Source organism: Carassius carassius, chromosome 32 (genome assembly GCF_963082965.1).
Source record: "Carassius carassius chromosome 32, fCarCar2.1, whole genome shotgun sequence".
In the NCBI taxonomy this organism is placed as follows: Eukaryota; Metazoa; Chordata; class Actinopteri; order Cypriniformes; family Cyprinidae; genus Carassius; species Carassius carassius.
In genome coordinates this window covers 12,202,614-12,230,075 of record NC_081786.1, presented here as the reverse complement: position 1 = coordinate 12,230,075, position 27,462 = coordinate 12,202,614, and the positions used below count along the sequence as shown (strand labels likewise).

The 27,462-nt window shown below is 35.7% G+C and overlaps 2 protein-coding genes across 3 annotated transcripts; both read right to left on the bottom strand.

Annotated features, from left to right (window-relative positions):
- On the bottom strand, positions 1-1,184 carry LOC132113229 (antimicrobial peptide NK-lysin). Its single transcript, XM_059521041.1, has 4 exons — positions 1,099-1,184; positions 504-607; positions 334-405; positions 1-251 (listed from the first exon to the last, which is right to left on the bottom strand). The coding sequence occupies exons 1-4, from the start codon at positions 1,145-1,147 to the stop codon at positions 72-74; spliced, it is 405 nt and encodes a 134-aa protein (XP_059377024.1). The 5' UTR covers positions 1,148-1,184; the 3' UTR covers positions 1-71.
- A 2,795-nt stretch (positions 1,185-3,979) lies between these two features.
- stac (SH3 and cysteine rich domain) lies at positions 3,980-27,462 on the bottom strand. Of its 2 annotated transcripts, XM_059520307.1 has the most exons (12): positions 27,170-27,462; positions 23,027-23,381; positions 18,100-18,129; positions 15,585-15,685; positions 10,657-10,738; positions 10,431-10,537; positions 9,201-9,282; positions 8,535-8,602; positions 7,993-8,087; positions 7,128-7,179; positions 5,591-5,728; positions 3,980-5,510 (listed from the first exon to the last, which is right to left on the bottom strand). In XM_059520307.1, exons 1-12 carry the CDS (start codon positions 27,416-27,418, stop codon positions 5,412-5,414), a joined length of 1,458 nt encoding a protein of 485 aa, XP_059376290.1. In that variant the 5' UTR covers positions 27,419-27,462; the 3' UTR covers positions 3,980-5,411. The 2 variants fall into 2 exon arrangements, with proteins under 2 accessions (XP_059376290.1, XP_059376291.1); XM_059520308.1 differs by lacking the exon at positions 18,100-18,129.

Here is a 27,462-nt window from a genome sequence, read left to right as displayed (position 1 = left end):
TTAATTTTATTGTCATGTGTAACAAATTATAACATAAATGACAATGCATTTCTATGCTTGAAGCATTCACATTACTGTAATGTTTGGATGTCCATCTGTTTGCACATTTTTAATTTGATACAGATGGTCCCTGCCCTGTCTCCAGAGAGCAGATAAGTGACCAGTTTATTTTTATATTTCTGCACAAAAGTTTTACAACCCCTTATTCTTATTTTTTCACAGATTTTATCAAGCTGCTGATTTATCTTCTCCTGTGAAAAGATGAGAACAAATCAAGAACAAGGGAAAACATTAAACTAGTATGCTTAATGTGTACAAGTATGTTTTACAAACCTTAGAAGCTGTTTTTCCAATATATCCTATCACTTTTCTAAGGATGGTCTTACAAACACTGCAAATTATTAACTGAGGGAGAGATAAAGGGAGAAAGTAGAATATTGATCATGGAAAGAAATTTGTATTTAGCATTTTTCCTCTGAGTAAGTGAATACACTTTATTTAACCTGTTTGTTCTCAGTTGCTTTGTCATGATAACTGAGCTCCATCTCCCTCACAGGATTCAGATGGTCAAAGTGCTGAGACATTCCCATCTGAACATCTGAAATGCCTTGACATCACAATATGTTAAAAGTTTGTTACATAAAAGGAAGTATGACAATTACATTCATATTAGGGAACACTAGATGATTTTTATAGGAATTGGCATTGCAACAATTCAGTTTATTTGCATATGCCATAAAAAATCATCATGTTGTATAATACAATCTACATTGATTGTAGTTGTTGTCTAAATATGAAATGTTAATGTAAACGGATATCAAAATAAGAATGAAATAACAATACCATTTAAAAGAACTGTTGGTAAATACCACATTTAAAATTTATTGATGCAAAAAAATAAATAAAATAAAAACCTCCTTTGGCAGTTGAAACATCATTAAAAACTTGATTCTAAAGTTTACCCTGATTAATAATTTTTTTAATAACATCTGACTATTATGATTGAGCTCTTCAAGTTTTTTTTACATTTGGAATGAGTTTTAATTTTTTACTAGGTAAGTGTTAATTTTACACTCCGAATACAAGAGCGAATCTCACCTGAACAGAACAGAAGAGTCACCAGAAGAAAAATAAGTGATTTTGTCATCTCTGGGTCACAGTCTTCAATAATCAATAGACAACTGCCTGCTGTTATGCCCCGAATACTATATTTATATGGGAAATAAAGGGAAGTTATAGAGAGGATGTTCTGACTGCTAATCTTGATAGACTGTTGTCAGCTTATTTCACATGAAGCAACTTTTTACACTTACACCTCATGCCGCTTCTGAAAAAGTGAGCTTATTTATTTTTTTCAAATGTGCTGTGTATTTCATATCTTAAAAGTATTATTTTTAAGTTTTACTTAGATTTTTTTTTAAAAGGCCACTTAAATAGAGAACACTTTCATGACCATTTCTTTAAGTAGGCTATATTTAAAAAGTGCACTTTTTAAAAATGTAAATTTCAAAATGTCAAATTAAAAGTTTTAAAGTAGCTTTTAAATAATTGTTTTAATATTCTTAAAACACACTAAAGCACATGTAAAAATCTTAATTATAAATTGAATTGTAATGCATTTTTCAATATTACACTTAAAGGGATAGTTCACCTAAAAATGAAAATTACCCCATGATTTGGGCTACTCACCCTTAAGCCATCCTAGGTGTATATGACTTTCTTCTTTCAGACAAATACAATTGGAATTATATATATATATATATAATATATAAGCTTTATAATGGCAATGAATAGTGCTTGTGATTTGCAAGCAAAATAAAGTGCATCCATCCATCATAAAAAGTTTTCCACATGACACTAGAGGGTTAATAAAAACCTTCTTAAGTGAATTGATGCATTTGTGTAAGAAAAATATCCATATTTAAAACTTTATAAACCATAACCTCTAGCTTCCGCTAACTTTGTTTGTGCATTCCATGATGTAGGATAGAAACAACATTACATTTTTAAGTAGAAAGACTGAAATAGTATTTTCTTTTTAAAGCTTACTACCATAATCGTTATTTACAAACATTCTCTTTTCATACCACATACAATATAATTCACTTAATTCAGTTATCAAATAAACATTCAAACGGCATGGCAGGGGTTTAACTCTCTTAATCAAATATTATGTGACGAATATGACTAATAAGTCTTTCTTCTCACTTTTCCACATTCCATTGCTAATTAAATTAAATTTGCATGCATGCATGATTTAAAGTCATTTAGTTCTGTATCTATTGAACAGACACTTGTTGTTACCATATTTTGTCTATGCTTTCAAACGCAAGATGTTTTTTGAATGCATTTAAAATTACTTTTAAATGCATTCCCTCCATAGAAACCCCAAATACTGCCTTCAGGGATTTTAATCATGCTTCGATCTCTTTCACCATTTTTTTTTCTTGGTTTGTAGACAATTGGACCAAAGATTCCCTGGAGAATTTATATTCTAGTGTCAAGACAGAAAAGCATAAAGGTGGAACTTGCACAGTGCATGTAAACCTGGCATTGTTTTAAACAGCACCAGCGATCCCACGGAGACGTTCTACCAGTCTGTAATGAGCACTGTGTGTTAGCTGGATGAACAACAACAGCTCAGACCTTTCCAGGCATCTGCTCAAACTAATAAAGGAGGCCAACTCTATTACCAGATGCACATCAGACTCTATAACGGCAGTGACACAGAACAGGACGATGGCAAAACTGGAGTCAGTGATGAACAATGTCTGCACTCAGCTCATTTAGCCAATTCCACCTGCAGCCGTCAGATAGTACAGCACCTAGTTTTGTACTGAATCATTGGTGTAATGATGCTGAACATGATTTTATCGAACACAGATTCTGCTCTGGTAGCCTACTACCTTATGCACTCATATGTTAAACAAATATTATTTTGATCATTCACAGCATTCACTTATTAGTTGTGGAAAAAAAAAGCACCTCAGAGGATTACAGCATTAATATTATTGTAAAAGGTTGTCTTTGTCTCATTGCTAGGCCATTTATTTTTTAGACTGTAATGTAAAAATTTGTTCTTAGCAGTAGCTTTAAGATAATATAGGTATTTTCAATTAATGTTTCATATCTGTTTTTCTATTAAATGTAGTCTACTACAGTGGTTTCCAACCCTGGTCCTGGAAACAACCCAACACTGCATGTTTTGCATGTCTCCTTAATCAAACACCCCTGATTTAGGTCATCAGCTCATTAGTAGCGACTGTCTGAGAAAGGAAACAAGCAAAATGTGCAGTGTTGGGGTGACTCCAGGACCAGGGTTGGGAGCCAATGATCTATTAAATGTGATGTAGACTTATTTTTATTGTTTGAAACCTACCTGCAAAGCTAGAGTACTGTTAAAGGTTTTAGGCTCATGTGTAAAAATACTGTAAAATGAGGATGCTGTCAAAAATATTGTCATAAATGGATTTGCTTTATCGATTAACTTCTATTAACTAAATTAAATCAACATTTGGAATGACAATTCTTTGCGTTTTAAGCAGCTTTTGCCCTAGGTGCATAGTTTTTCAGGTAGATTTGCAGGTAGGCTTCTTGAAGCATCTTGGAAAAATTGGCACTGTTCTTCTGGATTTAGTCTGTCTCAGTTTGTTCTGTTTTTTCATGACTTTTCAGACAGACTCTACAGTATGATGATGAGATCAGATCTGTGTGGAGCACCGGCAGACAAAAATCTCTCTGGATTATTACACTTAATGGCAAATGAATGTTTGGGAATGCAAACTGATATTTCCTACTTAGAGACAAATATAGAAATAACGGACTTAAAACCATTTTTAGCTGCTGAAAACACTTGGTGTTCTAATCATTTTGGCCACCAGTGTACATCTTGAATGGCTTGTGGGTGAGCTCATTTTCAATATACATTTATTTTTCGGTTGAACAATTCCTTAAATACACAAAGGCACAGGACAAGAAATAGATCAATAAATAAACTTTAATTCTGTACATAAAGTATATACAGAGCAATATCATGCTGTACAATAAGCCAGCTTCAGTGAGCTCAAATTAAAATATCAAAAGACTAGACATGATGAGTTAAATGATCTTATAAAGAGACAGAGATTATGTATCATAAATGGGCACAACATGATGCCTATGCTTCCATGACTAGACTCAAATAAATAATAATAACAATAATAATAAAAACAGTAATTTAATTGTTTTTTACTGTAACCATTTTCTTTAGTCATACCTGCTTTAATGGTGTAAATTTGCTTTATTTATCACAATGATTCTTTTTCTAAAATAAAATGTCTTAATAATAAAAGATAATGAGAACAGATGACATATAGCACATCTATGTTTGAGACATCTGAACACAATAGGACATAAAAGACAAAAACGATCTGTTTGCATAAACCCTTGTCCACATGCTTTTATCATATAGCCCAGAGATTGTGTTTGACCAAGGAATGTGTATGTTCTGCTATGAATTAAAATTAACATCAGCAGAGATCTGATCATTCCTGTTCTGTTCTCTGAAGCATGAGTGGAAAATACAATTTTGGGACTGCAAGTTTAAAGTAATTGTCAAAGAACAAAATACACCTGCACATAAACTGAAAAGAATGGGTTAAAATAGAACATATATTACACAGCATTAAACATGTATTGGACTTTATAGAAATATATGAAGCATTACATAAGTTGCCTTAAAAATTAAGATATTTCAAAACAATGTGAGTTTTGATGCTACAGTATATTGAATAGATAGTGAAAAGTGTTGTGGTTGACGACCCCCTACACCAACATTCAATAAATTAAATACAGAAAACACAATTCTCTCGAGAAGAAAACATGACACTGACATTCAGCAGTTTATGAAACACACAAACAATGGCCCCAAGAAGTATTTGGACAATTAAGCTTGATGTGAAAATGGTTAGATATCAAAATACCAAACCAAATGGCATTTATCTGAACCTAATACAAGTTTAGGTTTTAAATGATAACTATCTTTAAAAAACTAGAGGAAAACAGGCACTATGTTTGGATCCATCACCTCAACTTAGTAAGAAACACGTATTCGATTTCATTCAGCATGTTTGATGGGCTGAAAAAATAGCTTTAAAAAGTAGCGTTGGTTCTCTGGCAGCATTTGTTTGCAGATGGTTTGGTTTTGTTAGTAAATGAGATTAAATATACACATTTTTAGGTCCAACTTAGATGTCCAAATACTCTTTGAAATCATTGTCCATTCTTCCTTCTGTCACTGAGGGAGACACCGAGTCCTGAAGAGCCCTCCAGCGTCTGCCCACACTACAGGTGGATCCATAGATCATTCAAACAGTGATGAAAAGTCTTTCCTTTTCTCTAAATGAACCATCTCTTCTCTCTGTTCTTTCACATCATATATTCTCCAGGACATCACAGGGCACGAATCCTCTCTTTTTCCCACTCGCTACTCTGATGAAGCCATTGTGTTCGTCCTCACCGCTGACACAAATCTGAAAGTGTGTCGATACAGCAGCATTATCAAGCTGTCTGTGACGAGAATCCGAGTTGGAAATTATAAGAGGCTACTCACTTGTCCCTCCTTCATGTTGATCTGCCCTTGCTCCTTACAGCCAATAAAGGTTCGGTTACATCTGAACACCCTGTCGCCCGTCCTCACCTGATGCGCAAAGGATGCTGGGAAATAACCTATTCTATCTTCAATCACACCCTGGAAAATGTTAGCAAAATACACAAGAGCAAAAATCTAAACCCACAGTCACTAGTCTTAAAAAATACTGTCAATAATTTAGACATAAATGTTAGTCTGTTTCTCACACAAAGCTTTAAACTGGAATATAGCACACACATACCATTAAATACATATAGACTTCATTTATTTTTTATGGTGCTTTTGTGTCCTTTTTAAGCTTGAAAGCTTCAGTCCTCATGAAATTGTAAATGCTTGGAGAAGAGCACTGAAATGGTTTTTCACATTTTCTCCATTTGACTTCCATTAGATCCATTAGAGTTTCTATGTATTCGGTTTGGAAATATTTGAAAAGAACCAACCAAATATCAAGTTGCCGATGTTTTGGTGGTGAACTCCATAATAAATAGTATTATAGCTCTATTAAAATTACATGATGTAGATTTATGTATTGCTTTTTATGTATTTGTGACCTTTGCCCAGATTCTTTCCCCGGTTTACAGTTTGAAGGAAGTCAGAGCCAGTTTGCAGATTTTCTAGATTCAGACTATACTATAGTCTTGTTCAGACTGTCAGTCCTAATCCAATTTTTGAAATCATATCCGTTTGGAATGCGATCTTATTTAGCAAGTGTGAATACCAACAAACTAAAATCAAGATCTGTTTCAGTCTGACCGCTCAGATCAAATTTTGTCCCATGTGAAATGTAAACACATCAGATGTTGTTTGTAGAAAACATGCTGAATGTCCTTGTAGAAACAAGGTTGTGCTGTTGCAAAGTGCAAGTAAAGCAGAAAATTACAATATACTGCTGGTAAACACACCTCTTTGAGTTGACAGACAGCAGCATGGAATAAAGCCGCACATTCCATCTTCCTAAGTTTTTGCTGCTGCCTCATAAAACGTAATATAATCCAGTGCGATGGCATCACGTTGTCATTATGGTAATAACAACAATAACAACAGTCATACCAACACAACATCATTGCTATAGAAATCAATGCAGATATTATATAGAGCACCACGGGATACACAAAATCTGAACAGTTGCGATACAAACTGTGGACTATCAATCAATTAGCTCAGATTCACAAAAACAGGATATGGACTGACAGTCTGAACAAGGCTAAAAGATTCCATCCAGTCAGAGAATATCAAATATGTTACATATGTTTCAACCAACACAATGTTTTTACAGAAAATTTCTTTTTGCATGAGTTTGTTGTGTTCTGAAGAACTTTAAAGTATGGAAATGTGTGATCCTCAGTCATTTAGAACTGTAAAATCAGTTCAGATTTGAAAAGTGGTTTAAAAGTTTCCAGCCTTCATTGATGTCGACTGTCACATTTTGGAGACAATCAAGGTTTAACCATTGAAGTCTTTTTTCATCAAACATTCTGCAAATGTGTAATAATTGTACCTTCCACCAATCATCATTGGAATCATCTGCCAGGATTATTCGATCTCCGGGTCTGTAGAGAGTGAAGTATGCATTAGGACAGACATTAAGACCTAACATCCCTTTCAAAAGTAGGAAATTCATTTTGGAATTAATTTATGATTATGAAAGCCTTGATGAGGCTGTACTGAAAATCTGCGATAGCTTCATGCCATTACATAAGGCCAGAATGAAACTATGTTATGAGAAAACATGTTATGTTATGAGAATCAGACCTGAAACTAAAGAAACAAAAGTGCTGCTGTGTGAATGATTGCAAAGAGAAGTCTGTGTGTGAGCAATCAGAATCAGTCTCACAGCGGTCACAATCAAAGTACCAGAACAAGTTCTGGGAGATCCACAGGTTTAAATGTTCATGGACTTTTAACTTTATAATGCTATTCATTTATAGCACTGTATGTCTAAGTCCACATTCAGCCTGTTATGAAGAACCAAAACAGATTGCATTTATTGCAAAGTTACATTGGTAATACTGTGCATCATTCACTTTCATTTATTCATTATCTTTTTATTACTAAAATAGAAAACCTGTTCTATTGCCATATTCATAACAAAAGCTGAAGCAAGTTTGACTGCACCTTAATCACAAGGTCAGCATCTAAACTTTTAAAACATTTTTCCATCAATATTCATGTTTATACAAGAGCGTGCTTGTCAGTGTAGGTAAGCACACAGTATGTGTTCTGCATATTAAGAAATGCTGAGTGAACTGCTATCACCAGGATATTGTCCAGCAGACAGCGCTTTGCCATGACAACTAATTGGGTGGGAAAAGGGAAAATAAAAATGATAAAAAGTGATAAAAATAAAAATGTATTCTTCTCACCTCATTTCTAGGTCTTGGTTGTCTTGGGGGGCAAATTCAAACAAAGCCACATAAGTACTGAGCTGCACAGGGTCCCTCTTCAGCTCTCTGTTTGACTACAGTTTAAACACACAGGGACAAAAACAGGATGAGACATCACAAATCAACAGACTACTTCTGAAAATGTGTGCAGGGGACAGCGGGGCTAGTTACTCATCCACGCATTACTAAAATGCCTTATTCAAACAACGTCATACATCAACGTCATTTAGCAACGTCATATGACCCTTTTAATTTTATTTGACCATCAGTGCACCTCATTTTACTGTTTAATTCTGCTAAACTAACCAGATATACAGCAGTGTGACAACATGCCTTCCAAACAACGTGTGTTCAGTTAACTATACCTTTTTTTCCTCTAGATAACAGTGCAAAAGTTCAACAGCTTTGTGGTAGCTACATTTTTAGGTGCCTACACTGACCCATAGACACAGGATAATGGCTTAATAAATGTTATGCATCTTATTCAAAAGTGTTACATAAAGAGATGTTATAACGCTTACAGGTGATTCTTCTGATTTCCTTTCAGCAATATGAAAATGTTCTGTTCCATTCTCCACTGGCGCAAAAACTAAAACACACAACACAAGAAAAATCAATGTGTAAAAACTGTTGATCGTGACAGAATAAACCTTGCATGAGGTTAAATGAATGATGCAGTGGGTCATTGTTCAGAGGGGTGGACTGATTACCCAAAAATACCAGTTTCTCGGTCATGCTGGCACCTATGTGGCACCAGAGATTACATTTTTCTGTCTCTCTTCCCAGAGCACACAGTCGTGGGCATTCACTGAAGCTGGGGTCAATCTGTGATGAACCAGAGACCACCCTGATCAAGACCATTCATCTCCCTGATACTATCACAGTCCATCCAATTCGGTGTGTCATGTTATATAAAGCACTAATGAGTTTCAACAATGTGTCTGATCAGAAGCTAGCAGCTAGGAGTCAAAAGAAGGATTGTGGGATAGAAGATCAGATTCACATGAGCTCCTTCTGTTAGGTCAGTTTTATCATAGGTGGGGTTATTTTAGTCATACTTTAACAATAAATAGTGCTTATAAATGAATATAACATTTATTTGAATAGGAAATTGTAGAATTTAATTATTGAATATAATTATTTTACTATGAATCTTTTTTTTTACGTAACTCGAACAGGGATCTTACCGTTGTCACTGGGTTTCCTGGTGAGTTGAGCTCGACTGCTGTGGGCCGTCTTTTCTTCTGGCACCTGAGCCACGTCAGTGGTCTGAACAAATGATAACAACACATGAATTCTCTCACATACACATGTCCTAAGAAATGTCTTTTTCTGATAAACATGAAAAGATTAATATTAACTACTTATTATTCAGAGAGTTACATCTATTAAATGCCATACAAACTTATCTTTATTTTGCAAATAATTTGATTTATTTAATCCTAGCTTCATTCTGTCATGTTGTGTCCTCTGTCTTTTCTCTCTCTCTTTCTTCTTATTCTCTCCCTTTTTTGGTCATATTTGCTTTAGAGGGGCATTATCTGAAGCTGACCATCACTTCCTTCCAGGGTGTGTGTGTGTGTGTGCCTGTGTTTGTTTCAAGCAGTAAAACATTACATCTGGGCCCCTTAGATTCCCTTACACCCGTAGTAACTGCATATTAAATGGTTTAAACATTCACATGCGCACACACAGATAAAATAAATGTGAGTACAAAAAAAAATTAAACTTTGTATTAACATACTACAATTGCGAATAAACTAAAAAAGGACCAAATACATTGCTATAAATATAATAATGGTGACAACATTTTTGCTTTATAACAGAAACTGCATCCCTGTGATAATGCCTCTAATAGAAGAACCAAAAAAAATATTGTGTAGAGAGGAAATAATGGACTTGATTCTGAATTAAGACTTGAGCAGAGGAGCTCAAGGAGATTAAATTTAATTTTCTTGAGTGTTTTATTGAATGAATCATAATAATCATCACCATTTTTACCACAAGCGCTTCACTCTCTGCACAAGCAGCCAAGCAGACACACATTTTAAAATGCATTATCAATCTTTTTAAAAGCCTAAACTGAAGCAGATTGCCTGCAGGTAAATGATGGATTCATGTTTACTATGACCAGTCTCTCTCTCTCACACACACACACACACACACACACACCAATACACACACACACACACACACACTATTACATTTATTCAAACTGCCACATGCACAATCAAATAAGAGTATGCAACTTCCAAAAAATACATATTATTTGAATATTTGAAAATTCAGGTCACAAAAACAATTTACAGCACAGTTTAAAATGATATTTTAAATAATTAATTTAGCAACACTAACTGGAGCAATGTATTTTTTAAAAGGCATGAAAACTGTGAGAGTACTTAACAAGCGTTTCTTACAGAGTTTCTCTGTGGTGACTCTGATCCACTGGTCCGCTTGGTCTTTTGTGCCAGAGAGGTTCCAAATCTCAGAGTCTCATACACCGGGTCAACTCTACTGCAACAGGCTAGGACAAAAGATATGTCAAAATACTACAAAATATCAGTGAACAGGATATTCAAACTGGTGATGTTATGGCATATTGTGCAGAAGTAAAAGAATAAATAAATGTTGCATGTTGCTCACCAATAGGCATCACCTCCCGAATACAGCCAAACTGTTCCTGGATCAGCAGAGGGGAGCTCGAGTATCTCCGGAAACCTTTAGGCTGCAATCACACAAACAGGATCAGTGGATTTCATTGTTTTATTCATTTACTTTTTTGGGCATTTTTGTAACCTCAATGGGAGCATGTAAAACATACAACAGAGAAATGTTTATTCACTATATATTCATGCTAAATAAATACAAGTAAATTTAAAAATGTGAAATAAAATAAAAATACAAATTTAAATAAATACAAATAAAGACGAGTCTGCTTACAGACAGGGGGTTAAACAGCTGCCTGTCTGGTGCAGTCTTAATAACCTGGAGCTTAACATGCTCAAAACTGTGGAGATGATCGTGGACTTCAGGAGGAACCCCCTGCTCTCCCCCCACTGACCATCATGGACAGCACTGTGGCTGCAGTAGAGCCCATTTCCTATACTTCTATTTCAGTATGTAGTACATTATTTAATCATTTCAGTTTTATTTTTCATGTATTAGTATTTTAGGCTATTCCATCACTACTGTGTCATTCCTATGTATGTCTGTACTATGTCTGTACTTTCTTCTACACTGGAAGCTCCTGTCGTCAAGTCAGATTCCTCGTGTGTGTAAAGCTCTTCTGATTCTGATACTAAATAAGGTGAACACTAGTTATTCTCAATCTGAATGATTTTGAACAAATCAAATACAGATGTAAAGTAAACTAGATATGTTTGTTACTTTCATTGGCACTGTAGACTCTAAAAAATAGTTTCATGTTAAGTGCCTCTCTTTGTTTAATCTCAGCTATAGCATGCTGAAATTTCAAGACGATCACAACTGACACAAGCTTCAGACACACTCAATATCACATGAAATTTAATATGCTTTTTTGGCCATTGCAATTCATAGAGATTGTGTCATTAGACTGTTTTGCCATTCCAACACTGTTAATACAGAGATGATTAACTAATGTGTCAGATTAATTTCAAACTGGCCGTTGCAGTTAATTGATTCAAAGTCTCATTTAACAATTAATTTGCATAATCACTCAAAAATGAACATCTCTGCATCTTTTAAAGTGCTTTAGCAATAATAGTACATAAATAGTTTGTAAATATTGTTGTTCATTATGTATTGTCATTGGTGTATAACATAAATGAAAATTATTAAATATAACTCTTCATGTGTTCATTTGTAAAGAACTGCTGTGATTATTGTATGATTTTTTGATTCCTATGAGCCATTTAATAGCAAATACATATATATAGAATATGTATCAAATATCATTAAACAACTGAAAAATATTGAGGTGTAATTTTATCTATACAGTACAGACCAAAAGTTTGGACACACCAAACTTGGAGTTTTCTTTATTTTCATGACTATGAAAATTGTAGAGTCACACTGAAGGCATCAAGGGCTATTTGACCAAGAAGGAGAGTGATGGGGTGCTGCGCCAGATGACCTGGCCTCCACAGTCACCGGACCTGAACCCAATCGAGATGGTTTAGGGGTGAGCTGGACCGCAGACAGAAGGCAAAAGGGCCAACAAGTGCTAAGCATCTCTCGGGGAACTCCTTCAAGACTGTTGGAAGACCATTTCAGGTGACTACCTCTTGAAGCTCATCAAGAGAATGCCAAGAGTGTGCAAAGCAGTAATCAAAGCAAAAGGTGGCTACTTTGAACAACCTAGAATATGACATATTTTCAGTTGTTTCACACTTTTTTGTTATGTATATAATTCCATATATAATTCCACATGTGTTAATTCATAGTTTTGATGCCTTCAGTGTGAATCTACAATTTTCATAGTCATGAAAATAAAGAAAACTCTTTGAATGAGAAGGTGTGTCCAAACTTTTGGTCTGTACTGTATATTTCTCAGCCATATACACCAGTATATACACATATAAACGTCCCTAGTTGTGCTCTCATGTAAGGTCAGGTGTCCTGTTTTACTGCTGCATTACTAGTGTATATTTGATTCATGTCTGGTCAAACTGCTGCTTTGTCATGCCTTAAGGATAACAACACTTTAATGATGAATACATCATCAGTCTGATAGCAGTCAATAAGTTCATATAAATGACTGGTAATGAGGCAAATGATTTTATACCCTTTAAGATATATTAACACTGGGATTCAGTGGTTCAAATCAATAAAAAACAAGCTCCTATGGCTTAATTAGCATTCAGTAGCACACATACACACAGCCCTAAGAAAGAAGCCAGGCTCAATATTCCCTTATTTGTATTTGTTGTGTTGAGTCCTGGCAGGGTGTCTACGCCATCAGCATCACAAATCTGCTTTGAAGACTTCTTCGTTAGGTTGGGGACTAATTTAAGTACCACTCGAACCCAGAGAGAAGCTCTCTAGTGCTACTACAGTACGTCACATTTCTCCAAGAGCTCACTGAAGAAGCGTGTAAAGAGACATGTTCAGTGCTGAAGTATATGCTAATAAATGCATTTGACAAGAGTGCACCATGTCTGTGAGCGCCCTAAAATATCAAGTGACTCCACTGAAAAACTTCCATGTGATTAATTTGCTTAACCAACTAAAAGAACAACAATAGCTACACCATGCGATGTTCAATTGCACATAATGGGAGTTGTACTGGTTGACTGACAATCAGGACTCAGCTCATGTCATGCTGATAGTAAAGCACTCTTTTCTGAAAAGCCCTCATAGCTCAATGGTTCTCACTGCTCAGACAAGCCAAGAGAAATAAGCAGAGTTTAAAAATAGCAACTTGTCCACTTTAGAGCAAAAGTGGAATTAGAAGTGAATCCTGTGGGGAGTTGTTCTCTTTTAAATCCTGACCCCCCCAGAGCTATATTTTCCATCTGTGAGAGCCCTCTACATCATTGGGAGACTTGTTGTCTCAACCCACCAAATGGTCTGAAGTGCCATGACAGCATTTTTTTCCACTTCCTGTGTTGATGAGCTCATACTATAGTACTAGAACCAAAAGTGCTGGATTCTAATAATAAAAAATGCTGGTCAAAAGCCATTCTACCCACAGCTCTGTTGTGTTCTTCTTTCAAAAATCAATAAAAAGATCATAAAAATGCACATTAGAATGATTTCTATAGGACCATGTGATATAAGTAAAATTTCAAAAAATTAAAAAGTAATTTTAAACCGTCACAATTAGGGTTTCAAAAATGCAAACAATAAAAAAATTTAAACTTACAGATCCCAAACTTCTGAACAGTAGTATGAGTGTGTATAGAAAGGGGTCATGACATGAGAAATCAAATTTGTCTTGATCTTTTGCCATATAAGAGATCTTTGTACCAGCAAGACATTGACGAATAGTCACCTTCTCACCATAGGCCCCGCCCACTGGCATTTAGCCTCTCAACGGCTTGACACTTGATTATGCTGAGAGTGTTCACGTCTTTGTATAGATATCAGAAGAATCCCAACGTAAGGAACAAGTGGATTGTAAAGACGCTATACTATACAAAGCACTGTCCTTCAGATGAGATGTTAAACGGAGGTCCTGACTCTCTGTGGTCATTAAAAATCCCAGGATGTCCTTCGAAAAAGAGTAGACGTGTTACCTCGGCATCCTGGCCAAATTTGCCCAATGGCCTCTGACCATCATGGACTCTTAATCATTGGCTTCATCACTCTGTGTCCTCTCCACCAATAAGCACCCTGGATCGTGTCAGAGGACTGATCAGAGCATTTTGTTTTGTAAACGAGGCTCAATGTCATAGAGAGTTCACGAAGAAACATTTGTTGAAATATGAAGTGGTACTAGATCTGACTGCAGCTGCATCACAAACCGCAAGTAAATGATTTCATAATGCATTGTGAGGAAATTACCATTTTATTTTGATCATGATGTCTAAACACCCAAAAGCAATAGAGGGGGGCAGGGCATTAATACTGCTTCCTATGCAATGACATTAGCCAATCATAACATTGGCTGATTAAAGGACACGCCCCTTAAAAACAGACCATTTTAAACAGAGGGTCAGAATGAGTGTTGAAAATAATCATTTTTACACGTTTACTTTTTTTTGGGAGGGGGCAAAAAAAACTTTATTAACATTGTAAGTAAACCTCAAGGAAAATCCATGTCATGGCCCCTTTAAAAATTTTATTCTGCACATATATAAATATATCTTGATGTCATTATTAATTCAATCTCTTATTTTAGCAATATTGTCTTCAGCATTATGACTTCTTTCTACATAGGAATAGGTTTTTGAGAAAGCTGAACTTGTTCTCAAGGTCACTCAGTCCTTCTCTGAGAAACCTGACTCACTCCGGTACAGCACTGAAGCCATGGGAAAAGCAATGGAAATTTTAGCACTTTTTCCTTTTTGCCATTTTTTTCCCTGTGTGTGTGTGTGGGGGGGGGGGGGGGGGCGTGTGAATTTCCCAGAAGAGTCTTGACTTGTGGGTCCCCTGAGCAAAGCACAGAGGTGTTTACATGATAGATGCATCTTGATATTCTGTATCAACTTTCCCATATTTGTTCTCTCTCACTTTCTCTAGTTCACACTGGAGAATCACTAACATTCATTCTCACACATAAATTCATGGAAGGAAAAGAGACTGATGAATCACACTTTCAAATCACCAAAAATAACACTGTGAAGAGTATCATATCTTGACACTCACACTAAAAATCTTCACCTACTGCCAGAGAGGAACACCAGGAAAGTGATATTGCAAATTATAAGTATGGACTTGGTTTCTCCATCAGTGGAGACCGGAGAAGTGTGTTTTCATTGCAGCACTATCTGTTATGTAATGTCTTAATTAGCCTCTTCATACGATAAACAAATATTGGCCAACCTGATTAACAACGAACAAACACTGAATACGTTTAGTTCCACATTCAATTTCAAAGTGAGGGAAAAAGCACTCGATTCAAATAAAGTTAAAAAAAAATATCTCACCAATTTCCCCATGCATCTCTGCTGTCCAACTCGATCCAGGCACTTGTTGTGGATGCCCATCTTGCAGGCTTTGCACCGGAGGCCCAGCTTAGCATTGGTGCCTAGCAGTTGAGGTCAAATTCAGTTAATATCAGATTTAAATGTCTTTTGAGAGCAAACTTATTGAATATAAAGGTTATTTGTACAAAGCAATGGTATATTACTGCTAAACAACACATAGTGATCAATAAATACAGGTCAAAGTTTTGTTGGGAAATTCTATTATCAAGAGCAATAGTTTGTTTACTATCATCCACAATAAATTCATAATCAGCAGTTTAACATGAAATTCCATATAATTCTGTCAGAAGTTCTTACTGAAGGGTTAGAATATCAAACACTCTGAAAAATGTTCCAAAAGTGCACTTTCTTTTCTTAGTGTGAAGAACATTCAAGTTATCTAAATTTTTAAAATTTTTCTAATTAATTTTCCCACAGAAAACTATGGTAAGGTTTAATGGATTTTGAAGGTTTTTCATGGAACATTTATTTTTAAGAGTGTGGGGAGCAATTCTGCAAGTGTTCAGGTTGTTGGTCATCATTCTGGCCTATATTTCCTTTTCCTAAAAAGAAGATTGCTTATAAGAAGATTGTTAAATTATGGCTTCACAGTTCCACTTCACAGAAACACTTGCAGAATTCACACTTATTGGTAGTACTGGAAACGGGAAAATGCAGGTGTTAATGCTAAGCTGAACAGAAACAGCTGAAGACAAACGAGAGCAAAGCGAAAATTTGAGAACGAATGTACAAGACACTATCCAATAAAACAACAATTATTCTCAAACAGAAATCCTACTCTTATATTTGCTCAGTTTCACAATTTGATATCCCAACACCTGATGCTCAGAACATGCATTCAGAGACACGGTTTTATTGATTTAGACACTTGGAGGGAAAAAGAATGTAGAAGGAAGAAAGACAGAAGGAAGCTATACATGTATGCTTTGCCTGATATCGATATTTGTGCATAACATTTGAGTTCACTTGAAAGCAGAGAATGTAGATCTCCACCACAGAAGTCACAATGTGCAAGCTGTAAAACTCTAAGGTTCTGTCCACCAAACTGCAAACAAACTGTAAACAAAATAGGGCTGCACGATTAATCAAATGTGATTAATCGCGATAGTCATGCGTATTTAGTCAGTAAAACCGGTTCTGTGATTAGCAGTAAATTTCCATCACCTACTTTAAGGTGGAGCAGCATTTACTTAGAGCCATAGTTTGCTGAAAAGCTATGAAAAATCGCGTTCATAATCGCAGATGATTTAATTGTAGGATTATGAAATCGACAAAATCGTTCTCGATAATTACAGCTGTTTGCGTATCTTCGTGAACTACGGCCTTGTGTAGTAAATGCTGCTCCATCTGAAAACGTGAAAATACCACATTTAATAACATGTTTTAACTCCAAATTCACTTCATAACTGGCCTTTAGATGGATATTTTATACTGTTTGCAGAACCGTGCTTCACTGAAAGATACGCATTACAATCGCTGCTTCTGCCTAATTATGATTTATTGCCTTTGCATTGCAATTTAATTTCGATTCATTGTACAGCCTCAAAACCAACTGCTAAAATAAATTCACCAAGAGCACATTATATATAACATCCATTTTCTGCTTCTTCCAGTAACAACACTCTTGTGCCATAAAATAATAATAAAAACATTCTTTAATCCATAGATGCCTCTGACTCCTCCCATTATGATAACTCAGGGGTGAACTCAGGGTAAAATTAAGTTTATTTCTTACAGATAGAACTGAATGTTTCATTAACCAAAATAAACAGCTTTTCCCATGGCAAATTATGCAACATTTTGATGCATGCTTCTTTGGATGATCTTTGGGTAATGGAGAATTAATCAGGCCTAATTGCTTTCAGAAATTAAAAAACTGCCTTTGTGCAGCAGCAGGATAAACATAAACAGATTTTTGTTGTGGTAAGACAATAAATAATAATTACTGTATGTTAAAGTCACCTTTCCAGCTGCTTCCCAAAAGCGAGCAGCACTTTATTGAGATTTAAGCCAAATACTGGTAAAAACATCTGTATCTTCCACTATATCCAATCACACAAAATATATATTTTAATTAACTTTAAACTACCAGAACAAAGTAAACCATCATCTACAGTATATAACAACAGCATGCTTAGCAAAGCTCTGGAAAACAGCACACACAGAATAACACAATCTATATTCCTGTGACAGTAATGAGAAACAAAAAACAATCCCATCATAGAATAAGGGTATTGATATTGACCACTCTGGGGGAAAATTCTATTAAGCATTGGTCTGGAAAGCATATGAGGAGCCTCTTCATCATATGCATTTCCTAATGGTTGCTGAACAAGTCATTATGAGCACAGAAGCGGGAAGAGGGTGGGTTGGGGTTGGAGGTGGGTGAAGGGAGTTATCTATTTTCATTCGGTTTCTAAAGAGTTCAATTCATCATCAAACAGAACAGACTTACCGAACACCTTGCCTGCTCCCCCTTGGCAAGCTAAAAAAAAAATTACAGGAGAGAATCCCTCTTGCATTACAATTATTTCTTGAAATATAAAAATAAAATGGTGGTCAAACAAGGCAACACGGCATTAGTTACAGCTCATTAAAGGTTTCCATTTTCAAAACATGTATCTCTGAACTCTTCGATGTAATAGCCTTTAAAGGATTGTTCACCCAAATTCTGTCATCATTTACACACCCAGGTCATTCCTAAGCTTTACGACGTTCTTTTGTGGAACACAGAAGAAGATATTTTGTGTGTGTGTTTTTGTCCATTCAATGAAAGTTAATGAGATCTAAATCTGGCCTTTCATTGTGAAAAAAAAGGATATTTTGAGAAATAGCTTCTTTTATGTTCTCTCATTTTTGGCTAAAGCAGAATATCTTCTGCATAACATGTGCAGAAGATATTAAAGATGGAAAGAAAATGAGTACATGATGACATAATTTACATTTTGGGTGAAATATCCTTTTAACTAGACAAAGACAAAATAATTGAAAATAATATAGTTCTCTTTTGGAGTGACTTTAAGATTTAAAATGATGAATGAAAATGTTGTTTTAAATAATAAAATATGAATGTGAAATAATTAATAGGGTGAAAACATCAGGTCCCGGTGTTGAATCACTGGGCTCATTTGCCCCTGTCTGCTACAACAAGCTGCTTCCAGCCATCCATCGATTAATCAAAGATCACATGCTTGGTCCAGACTCTCTTATGCCTCCCTGTGCTGATCACTTCAGCAAAAAATCTTTAATGTGTTTAATGATTGAGTATTTATGTGTTGAGTACTTTGTCTTGGGTTGAGAGGTGATGCAGGGCAGAACATTTCAAATGAAAATGAAATCAACTAAGATCTAGTTCAGGCAAAGTTTCACTAAAATGCATGAAAGTGCTATTAGAATATTTGATCAAAGTCATAAAATGTTTGGTCTTCATTTTGGACATGTGTGCCCTAAGGGAAAAAGAGGAAAATGATTTCATCATTCATCAACACTTGCAAAAGCTGCATGATATGTTATGTGGACTTAATTTCAATGTTGTTAATGTCATCAGTTGCCCAATGGGATTGAGAATCCACCCACACAGACAGCCAACCATATTCCCAATATGCTAAGCCTCCTTTTATACTTTGAAATACAGCATGGCTTCTGTGTCTTTAGAAATAGATGCCTCTGCTTTAGCCAAACATGAGAGAACATCAGCATGAAAAACGTGTTGCTCTCCGATCCAGAAAATGCTTTGTAAATTGCTGACTGACATTTTGAAATGAGATCAATACGAAGTATTATTAATACAGAACACACTTGTTAAATGTTCATTCTGAATGAAATGCATCTTGCAAATATCTTTACAGCTGCACAACATGACCATTAAAACATTTCTTAAATTCCTTTAGTTTTTACCCACACAGTTAAGTGGGTGTTTAGTGGGAGTTTCTTTAATTTTGGCATTTTAGAAGAGACACATTTTACACAGACCCTCTACTTAATTTGTACACTAAAATTGTGTAAACACAGGCAACCAAAATAATTTAAATTTGTGTAAAATATATATATATATATATATTTTTTACACAAACTGGAAATGGACACCGATAAGAAAAATATTCGGTAAGCAACTGACTTAAAGAAAGTTAACTTTAGTAATAGTGGTGGACCGATATATCACCAAGGCCGATATATCGGCCGATATTTAATCCGATAGAACGGTTAAACAAATATTAAAATTAATGTATACAGTAAGTATTAGAACGATTGCTTTTATATTAGGCCTATTAGTAATAGAAAGGCAAACATTATTATATTTTCTCGTTTGCAGTCAGCATTAAGCAAAAATGCATTTACATAATTCAAAATCTTTGAATGATTAATGAACATTTAATTTCACAAACCTTACAAACTCGAATCCAGCTTTGAGATCTTGTGAAGTGTGCATTTTTATCCAGCATGATCGTGTGTTCTCTGTGTGATGGTGTGATGGTCCGTGCGAATTGAATGCTTTAAACTTTAAACTCATGATTTCAAATTATGCTGCACTTTATGCATTTGCCCACTGTCATATTCATGTCATTTTCACTGTGTGCTGTATGTAACATGAGTGTTGTGTTACCCTGGCTTTATATGAAAAAAATGATTCCTAGTGCAAACAAACTTCCCAGAATACTGAGTGCCCTGTTGGTTACAGTGTTTACTTACTTTTTGATTATATTTTTATTATTTATTTATTTATGTGTTAAAAAAACTGTAATCTAAAGTATAAGCATGTTTCTTTTATACATTTATTTTTTAATCCATTGTCAAATTATTTCACATTTCTTAAATATTAATAATAATAATTTAAAAAATCATATTGGCTTTATATCGGCCCCACTGCCATGGCAATTCCAAGATATCGGCATCGGCTGTCAAAAAACACATATCGGTCGACCACTATTTAGTAATACTAAAAACTACAATTGCTGGTTGTAGTGGTTGTGATTCTTTTTACAATTTTTTTTGTATATGTATATAAAATAAGTATAATTTTCACAAAATAAATACTGAAATGGTTTACGTTTATTTTACTCTTAAATATATATAGTTTTCTATTTTACAATGGATTTTCATAGTTTAAGATTAAAAGTCTGGGAGAGTCTCTGAGACCAGTTAAAAAATAAAATCTACAAAAAATATTAAAAAGTTAAAGTAAAAACGTATATAATCAAAAATAAATGATGCCATGATAAAAAACAACAACAACAACATAGCAACAGGTCAGGTATCTGTATCACCACACCACTGGCTATCACAAACAAGCATGGAACAAAGGCACGTGATGCTGAAACCCAGTTAATTCCGGTGTCCTGATATCCGATCCAAAGGCAGAGATTTGGGTCAGAAACACGTGGGCTCATATTTAATCAACCTGTGGAGATTTGGGTCACACACAGGTGTCATGACATTCGATCCATATGAGGAGATTTCACGGTTTGTTATTTAGTAATGACCCATTAGTCACAGCAGGAAATTGAGACTTGACACATAAGCAGAAGAACTAGAGCCTCAACTCTGTATTTTTTCCAGACAACTGGTGAGATCTCATAAAATTCACCTTACTGCATGGCAGTAATCAGAATGCTGTGGGATAATGAGCCGACAGATCATTCCTCATCTAATGCTGCGTAAGCTCAGGTTTCTCTAAATTTAGTACAAAGTTTTGAAATGCATGATTTGGCCTCTTGATGTCCTTTTCATAAGGATGTGCCAGGATGGGATCTGGAGCCCTGCCCTCATTAGTGTGCTCTTCTGAGGGAGTGTTAGTGAGGTAAAGAGGTGATGAGGCCTGACAGATCCATATGCCAGCCACAACCAGAGACACACTCTTCTTCTTTCTCACACACATTGTACATTCAAAACATAAAACACTATTCAGAATATATTACAGACTAATATGTGCTTTAAGTACTATTAAACAATATGCATGTTAATAACCAACTAGATAATAGTGAGAACTGGTCCCTAATAAAGTGTTTCTATACATTGTGTGTGTGTGTGTGTGTGTGTGTGTGTGTGTGTGTGTGTGTGTGTGTGTGTGTGTGTGTGTGTGTGTGTGTGTGTGTGTGTGTGTGTGTGTGTGTGTGTTTGTTCACCCTTAAGCTATGGGTCTCTTTTCAAACAGGTGGACATCTGTCCGACTCACCACATACAAAAATTGAAAGCTGAGCTACAACCTTGTTACCTTCTAGGATAAACCCACAAATACCCTAATGCAGGCTCAGCTGAGCACATATGCTTTTTAACACCTCACGTACTGTAAGTAGTGCTCTTTATCTTAAAACCACCTCACCTCAATTTTAAGAATTAACTCATGATTTACATGATATAAAATCCAGTTTGGACGGATGACGCTCAGTGGGGCATAAGTATTCGATTAGCTACATTACACCTCAGTTTGATTTACTTCTGTCTTGACTACCCTTTCCAACAATAAAAACACATTTTGGTGACAGACTTAAAAAAAAAAGTTATAACCCATTTAAAAACATTTTCAAAAAATCAGAAAAGAGTTGAGAGGTCCCCATAAATCCTATTTTGATGCACTTGTATTAAACAGGACTTGTAGGTGGGACTTGTCCTTTTTGTTTAAATAGCCACTGCCCTACAGAAACATATATTGCTAGAATTTTATTATAACTATTTATGTTTTTTATTTGTTTGATTCTGGGTTTGTTTTAACATTTTAATTTAGTTTTCATGTTAGGAGACATATTTCGACAATTCAGATTTCAAAAGAAATGTGCAGCATTTTGCCCAAGCAATAATAAAAGGACACCTTTTACCTTATAAATTGTCTTAAATCTATTTTTTTTTTTCGTGAATAAATTGTATCGTGAAATCAGTATTGTGAATCGTATTTTGAGTTGATCGTTACAACCATAATTTTTACTGTATTTGTGAACAATCAACCTTTTTACTTACCGACCACAATCCAGTGAACAGTGGAGTATATGTGCTACAGGTTTTGTAAGCTTTTAGGAGTGCTCTCACATATGACCTCAAATCTAATTGACCTACAGCCACAATCATTCGATTTTTATCTCATGGAGTCTTTAACTCATTACGTCGTGCCACTCTATCATTGTTCACCGCTCTCTAAATCCTCAAATCATTGTGTTTTGGCGTCGTCCACAGTAACAAAACATTAGCGTCTGGAGGCTGGACAACAGATGGGTAATAGAATATTTTAGATTATGCCTTCAGTCATCTAATCTACAATCATTATGTTAGAGATCAAAATAGCCCCCCCTGTCTAAATAAGCACAAACACTGCTTTGTTTGTGCATTTTTTTTATCTGTAATGAGATTGCAAAGCTGTTGTCAGTCACATAAAGATAAAAACGTCCGCTTACCTACAATCATGTGGTTGCAGACGTCACAGAAATGGGGCTTTTTGAAGATGTGCTCTAGAAATGTGTGTGCGTTGGGGTCCGCTGGGCGTGGGGCACGGGATGGAGAACAGATTGTGATGGGCAGGTTGCCCGGGATGACGGTGGGCAGTGGAGGGGGTGGTGGAGGAAGTGACATCACTGGGGACGCTGAGACGGACATGCCGATGGTGCTCAGATGACCTGTGCTGCTGCTGACATCAGAGAGCAGTTCGGTCTGAAACTTCACATCCTCCATTGGCCGCTGGAAAAAATTATCTGCACTTTTGCTGCGAAGACTCTTGGTCTTGAAGGATAGTGATCGCTTTAGCCTCTGCAGCTGAAACAAACATAAAACATTAGCATCTGATTTAGACAAATGCTCAACCCCATATGACGTAAACAGCCCCCGGAGCATTAAACTCTGTGAGTGGGTGATTTTTGATGCTTGGCAGGTGTCACATGAGGGCATTCTCACTGAAACAACCTCCAGATGATTATACGATCTCTCCAGCAATCAGATGTTAACCTAACTCAGCAAGGCTAAAATTACAGATTATGTATGTTCTCTTAATGAAAGAGAAAACAGGAAACGAAGAGAAAGATGAGCTGTCATGTCTCTTGGTACGTGACATCTTTGTGCGGTGCACATTACCCATGATATCAGTCATACACTGACAGCCCTCTAAATTAGCTGACAACACCCACCAGGATCATCTTTGCCTACTAAAAATGTCCTCTAGGCCACAGTAACCTGCACTACTTCCCAAAGTACTGTGCACAGAAATCTTATTCAAATCAGAAAAAAATATATAAAGTGCCCAACACTAAAGGTTAGACAAGGGTAGTCATGAACCTCCACAAACCGCATGTGATATAGACAGCTATGAATTCATAAAACACTTTTGCTGAAAAACAATGACAAAATTTTCAACCCCTGCTATCGGTTTTAGTTTGCAAGATATAAAAAACATGTAAAAGAACAACAAATGTAAGGTTTAGTTACACTGCATTACTGGCCTGATCACGCAAGTGATAGTTCTATTAGCTGGCCCTAGGCCATCCTTATGGTGGGGGCCCTATATGTGTTTTTTTTTTCTGTGTATGTACTGTATGTGTGTGTTATATATATTGCCCATTTGGACAGTCCTCTGACATTATGTATCCAACAATAAGAGTAGAGGATCAGTGCAGTGTGTTTAGTGAGCTGCATGCCTGTGTATGACGATGACCTATTGATCTCTGATGGCCAACGGAGAGTGATTGATCGATTAGTCCCTCCCTCACCGCTCCTGTCCATCAGTGCTCATAGTTCACTGTCAACTTACAGGCAAAGTCACTCACAAGCAGCTCTTCTGCCTGAAATCCCTGTAAATAACATCAAATGAGTTATTAAGGTGCAAATACTGTTTGTTAAAAAAATATTTTAAGTACTTACTGACATTTACAAGGCAGAACTAACTTTAAACAACAGGCTATCAAAAGAAAAAAAACATTGACATTTAGCTCAAGTCTCACTATGACTGACAGTTACAATAAAATTAATCAAACAGGAACACACACACAGATCAATACCTGAGACTAATGCTTGAAAAGGCACATGTCTAGGTTTTCATTTTAAGATTTTGAGGCTAGGTGTAACATACTGTATTAGAAATGAAGCTATATAACTGTCATCAGATGTACCCTTTTGCAGATTCAAATGGTTAATGATAGAAATTTGACCTAAATATGGTCATTATAAAAGACCAACTAAATAATTTAAAGAAATTTCACACAGGATATGAAGGTTTAAATTAGAAATGCACTGAAAGTACCTCTTCCAAAAATAATGGCCAGTTCCACCAGAAAATCACGAATCTTATACATCTATTAGAATTCAATTCTGCTGCTGTCAGCACCAAATGTGCGTCCTGCTCTACCCTGAAGGACAAATCTGAGATATGGAGCTGATTAAGGTGGAAGTCAGGTATTTTTCAGCACAAGATTGCTGTCTTTAGAAAAGGAGGGACACATTTTATTAGGCCCGCTTTACTCGAAACACATTTTTATCTAATCAAACACAAATTAATACAGAGCAATCAGTCACACTGGAGACCAGAAACACTGAGAGATTAAAAATTCACTTTGGGTTTTAGTCATAAAAGGTGTTCCTGGATCAGTTCAAGGTGCCATGTGCTCATGAATATGTTTATTGGGACAGATATGGCCTGATCTTAGTAATTTAGCTCGGAGATGGTTGATAGCAAATAAAATCCCTCATAAATAATGATGAAATTCTCTGATTATTGGGACCAAGTCCTTCTCTAGAAGTAACATCTTATTTATTACTCTAGAAATAGGTTTAAACGAGATGTACAACCCTGCAGGATAGTTTGACTTCTTACTAAGAGCCTATTGCTTCTTGGAAAACTGTGAAATGCAACCAGCACTGGAGATTAAGTTATGAATATATTTTTACTTTGCATTAAAGTCTCCCATTAACAAATAACGAGTCATATTCTTTTTAGCAGTCTATTACATCCTTATTTGGCATATTCTCAAGTGAATACTGCAATGGACATCCAAAAGAACTGACATGAAAACTAGCCTTTGTTCATAAATCAAATATAATGTGGTTTCAAATTCTTTCCATTTCAAAAGGAATTTAACTTTTGTAATTTATGATCGGATTAAAAACATTTCCACAGGGCTTCAGTAAATAACATCAAATTGTAAGTGATCCCACTGCTCAAAGTAACAGCTCTCAATTACACACAAATCCCTCAAGACTCATCCGATGAGTGAAAGCAATATTTAACAACTTAATGCCATGGATAATGTACAAATTTAAAACTTTCACACTCAGTGCACACAGTTTGACTGAAACAGCATTTTAGGGAAGGAGGGGAATAACACAAAGTCAATTTAAATAATGAATCTGTTTCTGAATAACTACATAAATAAATAAAGCACTACTTACTGCCTTGCAGAACTTAATCTCTTCTGATTTAAAGACAATAAATATAAAAAATTCCCAACTGGCATAGAGCTCTAAAAGCACAGTGACCGTCCAACATTTGAGGGCTGAATGTAGAACTATGGGCAACAGATGACCCAGAAAAACAGATGAGCTCAAACTCCATGACAAAAAAAAAACACCTGCTATAACCTCACACATCAGATCTTAAAATCAAACACAACAAATCAACTGAAACTAAATAATAATTAAAAAAATTACTGCAGTATCACACATTTTGTATGTGTACATACCTTTTGCAAAGGTAACTTCAACTAGGCCACATATTAGCCCTATTGCAAATAAACAATTTAATATTAATGATAATATCGCCAGCGTATGGGGTGGTTTCTAAATTTATATTATTTTGGAGATATGCACAGTGTTATTGGTAGACATAAAGCAACAGATGCATAATTTATAAATATTATCAAAGGTCATTTGAATCAAATATTTTATTCTACTTTCACAGGATAAGTGAATACCTGACCAAAAACTGGACAGTATGGCCATCATTGTAATAACCTACATGGTGAGCTGTAAAAACCATGTATTAACCATTTAGAAATAAAATACAGGGGTGAACATGACAGTAGAAATGACTATGTGGAAATTAAAAAATTGACTCGCAAAAGAAAATAAATTTCACCTATGTCTTATATGTAAATGACAGAACTGGTCCATCTGTTGCTTTTGTTAGCCTATAGTCTTATATAGGCCCATAAAACTTGTTTACAATCTAATTTTAATGTAACTGATATTTGTTCACCTTTTTTTTAATTAACGTACTTTAAATAAAACAAGGTTGAGCAAGGTGATGGGGTGACATAATTATTTGTACAATTAAATCTGTTTAGCCTGCCATAATAAATGTACTAAACTAAATGTAAAGCGCCCACGTTTACGGTGTCTGTTGTTAGTAGTCTACACCTCTCAGTGTTTCAAGATGTGTAACAACGACACTCTTTGTATTTGACACAGAGGTAAGTGCTAGCCTCAAAAAATACTTCAATTTACAGCAGACGAGCAAATTAACATCATGTCAAAGTTTAAGACACAGCGGCAAAATCAGACGCTAAAAGGAGTATAATCTCTGTGAGTGATGTTTCTATGAGATGTGAGTTTCAAACCTTTGACTCGTGCTGGCTGATGGATGTGGGTGACTGGGGCTCACGGTCCTCCCGTTCGCTCTCCTTGCCCATCATGTCCTCCTGGATCATGTTCGCTGGCGGAATCATGTTGATCACAGTTGAGCAGCACCAGTCTGTGTCTGGGCAGCCGCCGCGCTCTACATGTTGAGTTGAGCTGGAAGTTCTAAACTGCCGATGCGCGGCGAATAAATGGTGCACTATTACCGCACTCGTCCATCGACTTTCCATCAGTTTGTATGTTGCATAGTGTAGACGCAGTCAGCTCGAGAGGA